We start from the raw sequence: 13,692 nt of genomic DNA on the forward strand, positions 1-13,692 counted from the left end.
GATGTTTTTTTGGGGTCAAGTTTAAGGAGCTCCTTTAGCACCTCGGACTCAGTGACTGCCTGCAGGGAGAAACTTTGTAGCGGGGCAGGGGAAAAAGAGGGAGAAGCATCGGGGATAGTCGCATGAGAAGGGGTGGGAGATGAGGAAATGTTGGACGGGTAAGGAGGCATGGATAGGTCAAATAGGAATCCTGACTTRATAAAGTGGTGATTAAAGAGCTCAGCCATGTGCTTCTTGTCAGTAACAACCACATCATCAACATTAAGGGACATGGGCAGCTGTGAGGTTTTATTCTCCAGGTCTTTAACCATTTCCCAGAACTTCTTGGGGTTAGACCCACAGAGAGAGAACTGCTCCTTAAAGTAACTAACTCTGGCCTTCCGGATAGCCTGAGTGCACTTATTTCTCATTTGCCTGAACGAGAGCCAGTCAACCTGAGTATGCGTGTGCCGAGCCTTTCGTCAAATGCAATTCTTGAGGTGGAGTAACTCTACAAGATCACGGTCGAACCAGGGGCTGAACCTGTTTTTAATTATCTTTTTCTTTATGGGTGCGTGTTTGTTAACAATATCACTGAAAATATAAAAAATAGACGGGCCAAGCGTCTTCAACAGAGGGGATCAAGCTGATTCTATACCATTTTACAGAGGCCAGTTCATGAAGGAAGGCTTGCTCATTAAAGTTTTTTTTAAAGCGTCTATGACAAATCAGGACAGGTCGTTTAAATGAGCAGCCATTACGAACACAGGCTGTAAAATAGTGATCACTAAGGTCATTACAGAAAACACCAGACTGATACCTATCAGGATTATTTGTGAGGATAACATCGAGGAGTAGCCTTTTCTGGGTGTTTGGAGTCATACCTTGTGGAATTGGTAATAATCTGAGAAATATTATGCATACAATATGATAACCATCTCAGATTTCCGTACAGAATAATACAAAATGCTCTGAGACCAGGTTGCCAAGTCGAACAAAAAGACTACAGTACACAGTTATCTAAATAAATCAGTATAAAGGGAAAAACATACCAAGACTGAAAATCTAAGTGGATACAATACTGACTTTATTATGATGAGGTAGGCCTACAATGGCTGAGTGCAAAARGACAGCTTTCAAAATCAGGCAGCAGTCAGTGAATGGTTCAATAACCGATCCATTTCACGAGCTCTTGTGAGTTCCTCTCCCTRCACATGTGGTCCTGATCACCCTACGGTGGAGGTTCTGTTGCCTGAAAAACTTCTGGAACCTGAACTCAGCGTGGGGGACCAGAGGAGTGGGCACAAGCAGGGCACTGGGCTCCCTGTCTGGGTCTTGAAGGCTGATGACCTCCAGGGGAAGGACAGGGCCTTTGTAAATATCAGGGGTAGCAAAGGGGCGTGCTCGCCCTGACCAGGGCACAATAACCTGGGGTCTCCGCCAGCAGTCCATGGAGCGGGACTGGGCCCTGGGGGGCAGCTGGAGGGAGTCAACCAGGCCCAGACGCTGCAGCCTCCAGGACTCCCMGGCCAGGGGCCTCTCAGTAGAAAGTGGGGTCTGGACTCTGAAGCCAGAGAAGGTAAGGTGTCGTACCTCAGACTTCAGACCCTTCTTAGAGGGGGCAGGCTTGGGTTTCTCTGCCACAGCCTCGTACTCCTTGCTTTGAGGAGGGCGTCTGGGCGCTGGTTGGTTGGTACGACACTTAGAGGGTTTGGAGACTTTTTGAGGAGGAGGGCGGGGCCGTCTGATCTGGGAGCCCTCAACAAGCAGGTTGACCCCTACATACTGAGGCACCTCCACTGCTACCTATAGACAGAGACAGAGAGAACGAGAGATGACATCTGTACAACCTCTTATTCAGGGGTACATTAAACTTCCCTTTCCTAACTAAAAGGCATACACAAACACACCTCACCTGTTTGTATATAAGCTGAAAGCCCCCAGTGTGTGCCCCTCGGTCCAACCGACGGTCCAGGACCACCCGTAGAGTGTCCTCCTGCACGGCTGCACACAGGCGTGTTGTCACTGCTGTAGAGGGGGCCATGGTAGGGCTGGCATTGATCTCTATCAGCCATGGCCTCAGGTCACGACCTTTGGAACAGAAGATGTCCCACCATATTAGTATCTACCTATTTATCCTGCTACTGGTCACTATTACTCCTGTTTACATGTACAGTGCCTTGTATTGCTTCACATTTTATTGTTACAAAGCAGGATTAAAATTGATTTGTCATTTTTTTTGTCAACAACAAAATACTTAAATGTCAAAGTGGAAGAAAAATCTGTTTTTGTAAAAATATATATTTTTAATGAATAACTAAATATTTTCAAGCAGATTAACTCAGCCACACAAGAACATTCACTGTCTTCTTTGTAAGCAACTCCTGTGTAGATTTGTGCTTTAAGTTATTGTCCTGCTGAAAGATGAATTCATCTCCCAGTGTCTGGTGGAAAGCAGACTGAACCAAGTTTTCCTCTAGTATTTTGCCAGTGCTCATCCCCATCCCATTCATTTTTTATTCTGAAAAATTCCCCAATCCTTAACGATTACAAGCATAACCATAACATGATGCAGCCACCACTATGCTTGAAAATATGGAGACTGGTACTCAGTAATGTGTTGTATTGGACTTGCCCCAAAGATAACACTTTGCATTGCCACATTTGTTGCAGTATTACTTTAGTGCCTTGTTGCAATGTTTTAGAATATTTGTTATTCTGTACAGGCTTCCTTCTTTTCACTCTGTCAATTAGTTTAGTAATGTGGAGTAACTACAATGTTGTTGATCCAACTCTAACTGTTTTAAAGTCACCATTGGCCTCATGGTGAAATCCCTGAGCGGTCCTTCCTCTCCGGCAACTGGAGTTAGGAAAGACGCTTGTATCTTTGTAGTGACTGGGTGTACTGATACACCATCCAAAGTGGAATTAAAAACTTCTCTATGCTCAAAAGGGATATTTTTTTTTTACCCATATACAAATAGGTGTTCTTCTTTGCGAGGCATTGGAAAACCTCTCTGGTCTTTGTGGTTGAATCTGTGTTTGAAATTCGCTGCTTGACTGAGGGACCTTACAGATAATTGTATGTGTGGGGTACAGAGATGAGGTAGTCATTCAAAAATCAATGTTAAACACCATTATTGCACACAGAGTGAGTACATGCAACTTATGTGACTTGTTAAGCAAATTTGTAGTGAACTTATTTAGGCTTGCCATAACAAAGAGGCTGAATATTTATCACTCAAGACATTTCAGCTTTTCATTTTTAATTAATACATACATATCTACCTCAAATACTCCAGTATCCCTGTAAATTGTAAATGTGGTATTGGCACTGACCCTGTATATAGCTTCCTCTCTTATTTATGTTTTCTTTACCTTTAGAAACTTTTCGCACCCATTGACATTTTCCACATTTTATTGTGTTACAGCCTGAATTTAAAATGGATTAAATAGTGATTTTTTTTGTCACTGGCCTACACAATACCCCATAATGCCAAATTGGAATGATTTTTTTCAATTTTTTTACAAATTCATTAAAATTGAAAAGCTGAAATAACTTCAGCCAATAAGTATTCAACCCCTTTGTTTGCGTTTTAGTTTGTTTTTCCAATGCCTCGCAAAGAAGGGCACCTATTGTTAGATGGGTCAAAAACAACAACCAGACGTTGAATATCCCTTTGAGCATGGTGAAGTTATTAATTACACACTTTGGATGGTGTATCAACACAACCCAGTCACTACAAAGATACAGGCGTCCTTCCTAACTCAGTTGCCGGAGAGGAAGGAAACCGTTCAGGGATTTCACCATGAGGCCAATGGTGACTTTAAAACAGTTACAGAGTTTAATGACTGTGATAGGAGAAAACTGAGAATGGATCAACAACATTGTCAATTAGGTTACTATTGTGGAGTAACTACAGAGTGAAGAGAAACATGCATCCTGTTTGCAACAAGACACTAAAGTAATACTGCATAAAAAATTGGCAAAGCAATTCATGTTTTGTCCTGAATTCAAAGTGGTACAGTGCATTCGGAAAGTATTCAGACTCCTTGTCTTTTTCCACATTTTGTTACGTTATGGCATTATTCAAAAATTGTTAAACATTTTTTTTTTTTTACTCATCGATCTACACACAATACCCCATAATGACAAAGGGAACAGGTTTTTTGACATTTTTGCTGTTTCCATTGATCATCCTTGAGATGTTTCTACAAATTGATTGGAGTCCATCTGTGGTAAATTCAATTGAATGGACATTATTTGGAAAGGCACACACCTGTCTATATAAGGTCAGACAGTTGGCAGTGCATGTCAGAGCAAAATCAAGTCATGAGGTTGAAGGAATTGTCTGTAGAGCTTTGAGACAGGATTGTGTCGAAGCACATATCTGGGGAAGCACTCCACCAGTCAGGCCTTTATGGTGGTGTTGCCAGACGGAAGCCACTCCTCAGTAAAAAGCAAATGACAGCCTGCTTGGAGCTGGCCAGCAGGCACCTAAAGGACTCTGACCATGAGAAACAAGATTCTCTGGTCTGATGAAACCAAGATTAAACTCTTTGGCATGAATGTCAAGTGTCACGTCTGGAGTAAACCTGGCACCATCCCATCGGTGAAGCATGGTGGTGGCAGCATTATGCTGTGGGGATGTTTTTCAGCGGCAGCGACTGGGAGACAAGTCACAATTGAGAGAAAGATGAACGGAGCAAAGTACAGAGAGATCCTTGATGAAAACCTGTACCAGAGCGCTCAGGACCTCAGACTGGGAACAATGCAGGAGTGGCTTCGGGAAAAGTCTCTGAATGTCCTTGAGTGGCCCAGCCAGCGCCCGGACTTGAACCCAATCGAAAATCTCCGGAGAGATCTGAAAATAGCTGTGCAGCAACACTCCCCATCCAACCTGACAGAGCTTGAGAGGATCTGCCAAGAAGAATGGAATAAACTCCCCAAATACAGGTTTGTCAAGCTTGTAGTGTCATACCCAAGAACATTTTAGGCTGTATTCGCTGACAAAGGTGCTTCAACTAAGTACTGAGTAAAAGGTCTGAATACTTACAGTTGAAGTCGGAAGTTTACAAACACTTAGGTTGGAGTCATTAAAACTCATTTTTGACCACTCCACAAATGTCCTGTTAACAAACTATAGTTTTGGCAATTCGGTTAGGACATCTACTTTGTGCATGACACAAGTAATTTTTCCAAAAATTGTTTGCGATTATTTCACTTATAATCCACTGTATCACAATTCCAGTGGGTCAGAAGTGTACATACACTTAGCTGACTGTGCCTTTAAACAGCTTGGAAAATTCCAGAAAATTATGTCATGACTTTAAAAGCTTCTGATAGACTAATTGACATAATTTGAGTCGTTTTGGAGGTGTACCTGTGGATGTATTTCAAGGTCTACCTTCAAACTCTGTGCCTCTTTGCTTGAAGGTACCATGTTCATCTGTACAAACAATAGTACGCAAGTATAAACACCATGGGACCACGCAGCCGTCATACTGCTCAGGAAGGAGACGTGTTCTGTCTCCTAGAGATGAACGTACTTTGGTGCGAAAAGTGCAAAATCAATCCCAGAACAACAGCAAAGGACCCTGTGAAGATGCTGGAGGAAACCAGTACAAAAGTATCTATATCCACAGTAAAACGAGTCCTATATCGCCATAACCTGAAAGGTTGGTCGCAAATGGGTCTTCCAAATGGACAATGACCCCAAGCATACATCCAAAGTTGTGGAAAAATGGCTTAAGGACAACAAAGTCAAGGTATTGGAGTGGCCAACACAAAGCCCTGACCTCAATCCTATAGAAAATGTCTGGGCAGAACTGAACAATTGTGTGCGAGCAAGTAGGCCTACAAACCTGACTCAGTTACACCAGCTCTGTCAGAAGGAATGGGCCAAAATTCACCCAACTTATTGTGGGAAGCTTGTGGAAGGCTACCCGAAACGTTTGACCCAAGTTCAACAATTTAAAGGCAATGCTACCAAATATTAATTGAGTGTATGTATACTTCTAACCCACTGGGAATGTGATGAAAGAAATAAAAGCTGAAATAAATTACTCTCTACTATTATTCTGACATTTCACATTCTTAAAAGAAAGTGGTGATCCTAACTGACCTAAAACAGGGAATTTTGAATAGGATTAAATGTCAGGAATTGTGAAAAACTGAGTTTAAATGTATTTGGCTCAGGTGTATGTAAACTTCAACTCTATGTAAATGTGATATTTCAGTTTTTATTTTAAATAAATTAGCAAACATTTCTAAAAACCCGTTTTTGCTTTGTCATTATGGGGTATTGTGTGAAGTTTGATGAGGGGGAAAAAACTATTTCATCCATTTTAGAGGCTGTAATGTAACAAAATGTGGAAAAAGTAAAGGGTCTGAATACTTTCAGAATGCACCGTATGTTTGAGGCAAATCCAATACAACACATTACTGAGTACCACTCTCCATATTTTCAAGCATAGTGGTGGCTGCATCATGTTATGGGTATGCTTGTAATCGTTAAGGACTGAGGTATTTTTCATGATAAAAAAGAAACGGAATGGAGATAAAGCACAGGCAAAATCCTAGTGGAAAACCAGGTTCAGTCTGCTTTCCACCAGACACTGGGAAATTAATTCACCTTTCAGCAGGACAATTATCTAAAACACAAGGCCAAATCTACACTGGAGTTGCTTACCTAGAAGACAGTGAATGTTCCTGAGTGGCCAAGTTACAGTTTTGACTTAAATCTACGACAAGACCTGGAAATGGTTGTTTAATAATGATCAACAACCAATTTGCCAGAAGAGCTTGAAGAATTCTTAAAAGAATAATGGGGAAATGTTGCACAATGTGTGGAGACTTACCCAGAGAGACTCACAGCTGTAATCACAGCCAAAAAATAAAGTATTCGACTCAGGGGTGTGAATACTTATGTAAATTAGATATTTTTGTATTTCATTTTCAATAAATTTGCTAACATTTTGAAAAACATGTTTTCACTGCCATTATGGGGTATTATGAGTAGATGGGTGAGATTAAAAAAAATATTTAATCCATTTTGAATTCAGGCTGTCACACAACAAAATGTGCAATAAGTCAATGGGTATGAATACTTTCTGAAGGCACCATATATATATATATATATATATATATATATGTATATTTTTGAATTTTGAATTTGTATTTTTTTTAAATTAGTTATACTATTTTGATATTCATTGATTACTGCACTGTTGGGTAGAGCTTGCAAGTTAAGCATTTCACTGTACTTGTGCATGTGACAATAAAACTTGAACTTCACTGCCAATAACAACAAATATTGATGCCACTGACATCATTCACACCTAGCATGAAGTCGGCTCCGTAGAGTTCAAAGCTCCCTCGGCGTGACTCCACCAGGTCTTGGGCAGTCTGCAGGGCGTGGACCACAGCCTTCTTCATCCCTGGGACCACCACAGACCCCCACTCTGCTGCTCGGCCCTGTCCAGACAGGAAGGCCCGGAACTGGTCACATGACCACATGTTGTCCTCAGGCACCTCTGGGTGACGCTGCTGGGAGGGCTGAAAGTGCTTCTGTATGGAGTTGTTACACAGGTGGACAGAACTGGAAGAAGGGGGATATAGAGGGGAACAGGGGAGATGAGACCATAGGAAATTAGCAACAAGGTGAAATGTGGAATCAACATGGTAAAATGCCAATAACAACAGGGTAAAAATGTCCCCCTTACCTGTCCAGTGTCTCAACTGAGTAGGGCTGGGTGGAGAAGCGTAGGTAGCACTTCTTATAAAACCAGACAGTGAGAGGGTTCCAGTCAGTCACCAGGAACCACTGGCGGAGGTCGAACTTGGTGCCGTGGACCAGCAGGGGGCGCTCCAGGTACTTCTGCACCACCCACTTACTATCCTTGATCAGGGCTGGGTCACTGTCCACCAGCCTCAGGATGTCATCCAGCCGCTTGGCACACATGATGCCTGCACAGGTGGAGGGACATGGAAGGGACACAAAAACAAAGTTACTGTAGGCCTACACTATAAGCAGCATTAAATAAATATCATAGGTAAATACAGCATGAGGATACAGTTAAATAAAGTACTACTACACTTGTCTCTTCTTCCCCACTTGGAACTCACCTCTGCCCCGGGACTTGGCCCCAGGTTTGACTATCCAGATGTTGTGGATACCGTCTGTGTCTAGCTGTGGATTGACATCACGAAGCTTCCGCAACATAGCCTGACAGCTGTTCACATAGTGAAAACTCTCCTCTATCTCTACACCATCACTGAGAGGGAGAGAGAGAGTAAGAAGTGCCACTGAGATACACTGACAAAGAGATGCGTGTACTGACATGACAGAGACACATAATGATCCTACTATATGGAGTACTCACTGGACAACCAGGTAGTAATTGTGGATGAACTCCAGCCACTCTTGTTCTGTTAGGGATGGTGGTGTTTCCAAGGCAATGTCTATGTCATTGTGTTCCAAGCTGTCCAGGAAGTCCTGGCAAACTTTTAGTGCACTGTCAATCATTCTGGAGGCCACCAATGACATGGCTCGAMGCTTGCATGCTTTTTTCTGACCTAAGGGATTGGACAAGACAATGAAGCCTGTAGCTCCGTTTGACCTAAATTGGGGGGATTGAGGGGGTATGCCTCTTTTTGTGAGGAATACCTTACTTTGACATGATTGGTCAGTTGATCCAGCTGTACCACCTCCCTCTCCTCGCTCACCCCGAATCCTCTCCACAACACACTGTATAAGGCTGGTGCATGCTGTCCTCCTGTAGTCCTCTATAGAGAGAGACAGATAGGGAGAAATAGAGCAAGTCAGATAGAGGTTGCCACAGGAAGGTTGCCCCCCCACGCCTAAAAGTATGGAAAATGAAAGGGAAGGAGAGGCAGTACTGTAAATCCCCCTAAGACTATAGAAGTGAGGCATTTYGATAGAGAGGGGGGGAAATAGGCAGATCAGAACGCGGGGTGTGGAAAGAGACCGGTGAGGATTCTGACCGATAAAGGCATGTTTCTCATCTTCTGCCCCCAGCCTATAGCAGCGTGGGAAGAAGGAGTCAAGGTCTGCAGCATCAAACCAACGCAGGTTCCTCAGGTTCACACACAACCCAACCTGAGACAGAGAGAGAAATGGAGAGAGAGAGAGAGAGATGGAGAGAAGACAGGCATAGCCTACATAGGTGTGGTGAGTATAAAAATTATCAAAGACTGAAAAGGTAAAGAGTTTGTTCATTTCAGGGTCTCCCATGTGAAAGCCATCAAACCTTGGTGGTGAAGGTGCCTGCTTTGGCATAGTGATTGGTCATCTGTTCCTTTCGCAATGAGCGGTTGTCCACTGTCTCTCTACGCGTCGTCCAATAGAAATATGACGTTTCGTTCCTCACCATGCGAGACTGTAAGATAGATGGGCAGGGGAAAGACATAAAAAATGTGTGCCCCCCCCCCCCCCCCAACACACACACACACTTCCGTTCTATTACCATTAGGTCATACATGTCATCTGGGTCTTCCTCTCTGTCGTCTGGGCTGTCTAAGCAGAGCATAGAGGGAGATTACAATCTAGGATTTAGGCTAATGGTCAATGATAGTTAGAATCAATTACTACAAGATTTGCAGTGGCCTTCCTGTCTCACCATCGTCATCATCAATGTCATCAGCATCATTCCCATCATCTCCACGGCACCGGCTCCAGTGCTGGTTTGGACGCGGCAGGCGGCGCTCTACCCAACCCCTCGCCTTCAGGGCAGCCCGAACCACAGGGTATGGACCCTGTATGGAGAACACCATACGCATCTGAGAGAAAAAGACACACAGAGAGAGATATATAAATAGTATCTACATGACCTTAAGTATCACATATATAGCGGGTTGTCCTATTTTAGATTCTTACCTTTACAGCTTTGTCGACCAGTACTTTTGCTGTCCGCAGTCTCTCTGGGTTGATGATGGGCAGGTTGAGCAAGCTGCGCCTCACTCTTCCCTCACCTGGTGGCGCTGATATACACACATACATAAACATACAACTCAGATACAGCAGCGGTAATAACCACTTTATAAGCTACGCATTCAAGTCAAACTGTATTCTCATCTACTGTTAGTTGATGGTACTGTTATAAGTGGTACCTAAGACAAGTCCATGTTTAGTATGACTGGTTAGTCAGTGTTAAGTGTCTGAATGTTTTGTGTCTAGGCTTACATGGTATTTGCTGTAGGCCCTTCTCTGTGGTGAGGTTCAGGAACATTTGAGTGTGTTGCTGGCACAGGGCTTTGCTCTGCTGGTCTTTACTGGGGTCTCTCTCTCCTAGAGGTTCTGAATATGAGGAGCGAAAACACAACTCCATCCATCTACATGGGGTTTGGTTGGTGTTCTAGCAAAGGTGAGCAATGTTCTGTATTCAGTCACACCAATACACGTTGCTGTGACAATGACGTTGATCAGTTAGCAGAATCTACTAACAAGTAAGTAACATGACATGCTAGACGCTCTTTAAGGGAAAAACATAAGAACATCATTACATCCCCATGTAGGCCTAATGTGCACAGCAGATAAATATGCCATGAAGTTCACAAACCCTTGGGGTGTAATTGAAGCCTATACCTTGACCTCTTCAGCCCAGCATCGAAAGAGCAAACACACTGCATTTTAATACCTGGCCTCTGTATTCAAACATTTGACAATCTGACATTTTAGAGTGGGACCTTATGACTTATTCAACACTCTTCATACATACACTACCGTTCAAAAATTTGGGGTCACTTAAAAATGTTATTGTTTTTGAAAGAAAAGCCATTTTTTTGTCTATTAAAATAACATCAAATTGATCAGAAATACAGTGTGGACATTGCTAATGTTGTAAATGACTATTGTAGCTGGAAACCGCTWGTTTTTTCTGGAATATCTACATAGGCTTACAGAGGCCCATTATCAGCAACCATCACTCCTGTGTTCCAATGGCATGTTGTGTTAGCTAATCCAAGTTTATAATTTTAAAAGGCTAATTGATCATTAGAAAACCCTTTTGCAATTATGTTAGCACAGCTGAAAACTGTTGTTCTGGTTAAATAAGCAATAAAACTGGCCTATTCCATGGCTATGAAGGCTATTCCATGCTAGTAATTGCCAAGAAACTGAAGAGCTCGTACAACGCTGTGTACTACTCGCTTCACAGAACAGCGCAAACTGACTCTAACCAGAATAGAAAGAGGAGTGGGAGGCCCCGGTGCACAACTGAGCAAGAGGACAAGTACATTAGAGTGTCTAGTTTGAGAATCAGACGCCTCACAAGTCCTCAACTGGCAGCTTCATTAAATAGTACCCGCAAAACACCAGTCTCAACATCAACAGTAAAGAGGTGATTCCGGGGTGCAAGGCAGAGTTGCAAAGAAAAAGCCATTTTGAGCCTGTAATCGAACCTACAAATGCTGATGCTCCAGACACGCAACCAGTCTAAAGAAGGCCAGTTTTATTGCTTCTTTAATCAGAAAAACAGTTTTCAGCTGTGCTAACATAATTGCAAAAGGGTTTTCTAATGATCAATTAGCCTTTTAAAATGATAAACTTGGATTAGCTAACACAACGTGCCATTGGAACACATGAGTGATGGTTGCTGATAATGGGCCTCTGTACGCCTATATAGATATTCCATTTTTTTTTTTTTATCTGCTGTTTCCAGCTACAATGGTCATTTACAACATTACAATGTCTACACTGTATTTCTGATCAATGTTATGTTAATGGACACATTTGCTTGTCTTTAAAAAACAAGGATATTTCTAAGTGACCCCAAACTTTTGAACGGTAGTGTACATACATACTGTATATACATTTGTTCCTCGTCTTTGGCAGACAGATGATTACAGCTGGCTTCCCTCACCACTGTCAATGCACGGTGTTGGGCTTCCATCAGCTCCCCGATCTCCCTCCTCCCTCTGCCCCGGCTGGACACACTTTGGGGGCTTGGGGGCCTCCATAGAGACACTGGCCTTCACTGGCCAAGGGACCCCTGATCTCTACTCCCTATATCATGTCTCTAGCTGTGCTCTTCTTTAAGTTGTTGCTGTTTGGCTTGATCAGTTTGCCATAGTAACTGTAAAAATAATTCACAAGTTATTGTGAGGTTTCAATTAAGGATAACTATAATATCCAATGCATGAATACAAGCACATGTCATATCTGTGCAAATGTTTACATTCACTGTTTATCTAATGCTAGACAGTTTATTGTAGCATGCACTGTGTGTGTCCTGTTAGTGCTGTGGGTTGTTATTAGATGCAGTGAACTATAAAGTGGATCAAATTGCTGAGCAGAGATAACTTGGCTACACCTGTCACGTTTCTTACACCCTGGACAGGGCAGTGTTACACCTAACCTGCTACCTTCTTCAGACAGTAGAGCACTGGCCCCGTTCTAAATAGCTTAGCTATAGGATATCTGTGACATTCACAGAACAACACAGCAGGAGGATACTTTAGCTAAGGGACTGACCAAAAATCCTCAATGACAAAAATTAACATTGTCATTGACCAGGCAAACACAAAAATAGACTACCTCTTTCTCATACCAACACTTCCGTATTCGTTATTTTGCTGCTCGTTTACAAGACACCCACGCTTCTAGAGACACCTGTATCGACTGCTCTGACTGTGACGCCACAATGATCAAAGTGATTGCACGACTGCGCGTAACATTTTCCCAGGAATACATTTCGCAATTCCTCGCACGTTCTCTGCTTATGGGGTGGGGGGACTATTTGTCATAAGGCGATTTTTAGGGTATAGGTCTACTTCACTCACCTCATCGGATGTGGTGGGTTCTTCAGTTTGCAGGGTCGCACCTGCGCAATCTTCACATTGCCATTTCTCTCTGCTGCCTGTTTAGTGTCTCCATACCAACGGTGAATAAGACCAAGACATGTGAAGAGTTTTGACTAGAAGGGATACATTTTATGTCAGAATTGACCAGAATTGACTTTTAGTTGCAGGTTAGGAGAATTTACGCAGCAGGCTAGGAGAATTAAGTTTAGGAAAATGATTAGGGTTAGCTAAAACGAACAAAAATGCAACTGTAGACGTCAATTTGACATAAACTGTATCCCTTCTAGCTATGGCCCACGCGAAGGCAGTGAGAGGGCTAGATTACATAGGCAAACGTTTTGCTCAAAGCAAAATAAATGCAATGTATTTTGGATATTTCATTCATTCAGATGAAATTACCTCAATACATCATTCAATTTAATTTACTGCACGACCCTGCTTGTCTCATCATGAGTGGTTAATTAATCTATGGAAATCTAGAAAGTAAGAACTGATATTTGTGATGCGTAGCATTCTGCTCTTGAAAGGTTGTTGGATTGTCTACAGTGAACAAAAAATCGCTGTCTTGTTACAATGTTGCAATATTTTAAGCTGTAGAAAAACGTGTCAGACTTTGATGTATGCTTATGGCCACTAGGTGGCGGTCAATACCCGCTTATGAAAAAAAGCGCAACCGAATAGAATCTGGTTCAAAGAAACAAGAACTACAAACATGTACAATTTCTGTTTTTTTGTACGACCATGCATTGATATCTATCCATATCTCAACCATGTTTAACGGATATTTAMATAGAAAATCAGGAGAATCCCACTCCCACGGCCAATTGCTCCATGTGGGATATGTCATATGACTGTGCAAGGTCGTGGTTCTCATCCTATGGATCCAGGGA

General features: G+C 42.5%; 1 protein-coding gene across 3 annotated transcripts; it reads right to left on the minus strand.

Moving 5' to 3' along the window:
- Positions 1 to 1,043: 1,043 nt before the first annotated feature.
- Positions 1,044 to 13,063, minus strand: LOC111968676 (tubulin monoglycylase TTLL3). 3 transcript variants are annotated; one of them, XM_023994455.1, is made up of 15 exons: positions 12,782 to 13,063; positions 11,863 to 12,075; positions 10,185 to 10,298; positions 9,879 to 9,982; positions 9,622 to 9,781; positions 9,469 to 9,518; positions 9,253 to 9,381; positions 8,987 to 9,101; positions 8,654 to 8,767; positions 8,365 to 8,557; positions 8,108 to 8,256; positions 7,705 to 7,948; positions 7,321 to 7,580; positions 1,895 to 2,070; positions 1,044 to 1,785 (listed from the first exon to the last, which is right to left on the minus strand). In XM_023994455.1, the coding sequence occupies exons 2-15, from the start codon at positions 11,957 to 11,959 to the stop codon at positions 1,162 to 1,164; spliced, it is 2,529 nt and encodes an 842-aa protein (XP_023850223.1). In that variant the 5' UTR covers positions 11,960 to 12,075; positions 12,782 to 13,063; the 3' UTR covers positions 1,044 to 1,161. The 3 variants fall into 3 exon arrangements, with proteins under 3 accessions (XP_023850223.1, XP_023850232.1, XP_023850241.1); XM_023994464.3 differs by lacking the exon at positions 12,782 to 13,063 and adding an exon at positions 12,537 to 12,716; XM_023994473.2 differs by lacking the exon at positions 11,863 to 12,075.
- Positions 13,064 to 13,692: the final 629 nt, after the last annotated feature.

This window comes from Salvelinus sp. IW2-2015, linkage group LG1, assembly GCF_002910315.2.
Source record: "Salvelinus sp. IW2-2015 linkage group LG1, ASM291031v2, whole genome shotgun sequence".
NCBI lineage: Eukaryota > Metazoa > Chordata > Actinopteri > Salmoniformes > Salmonidae > Salvelinus > Salvelinus sp. IW2-2015.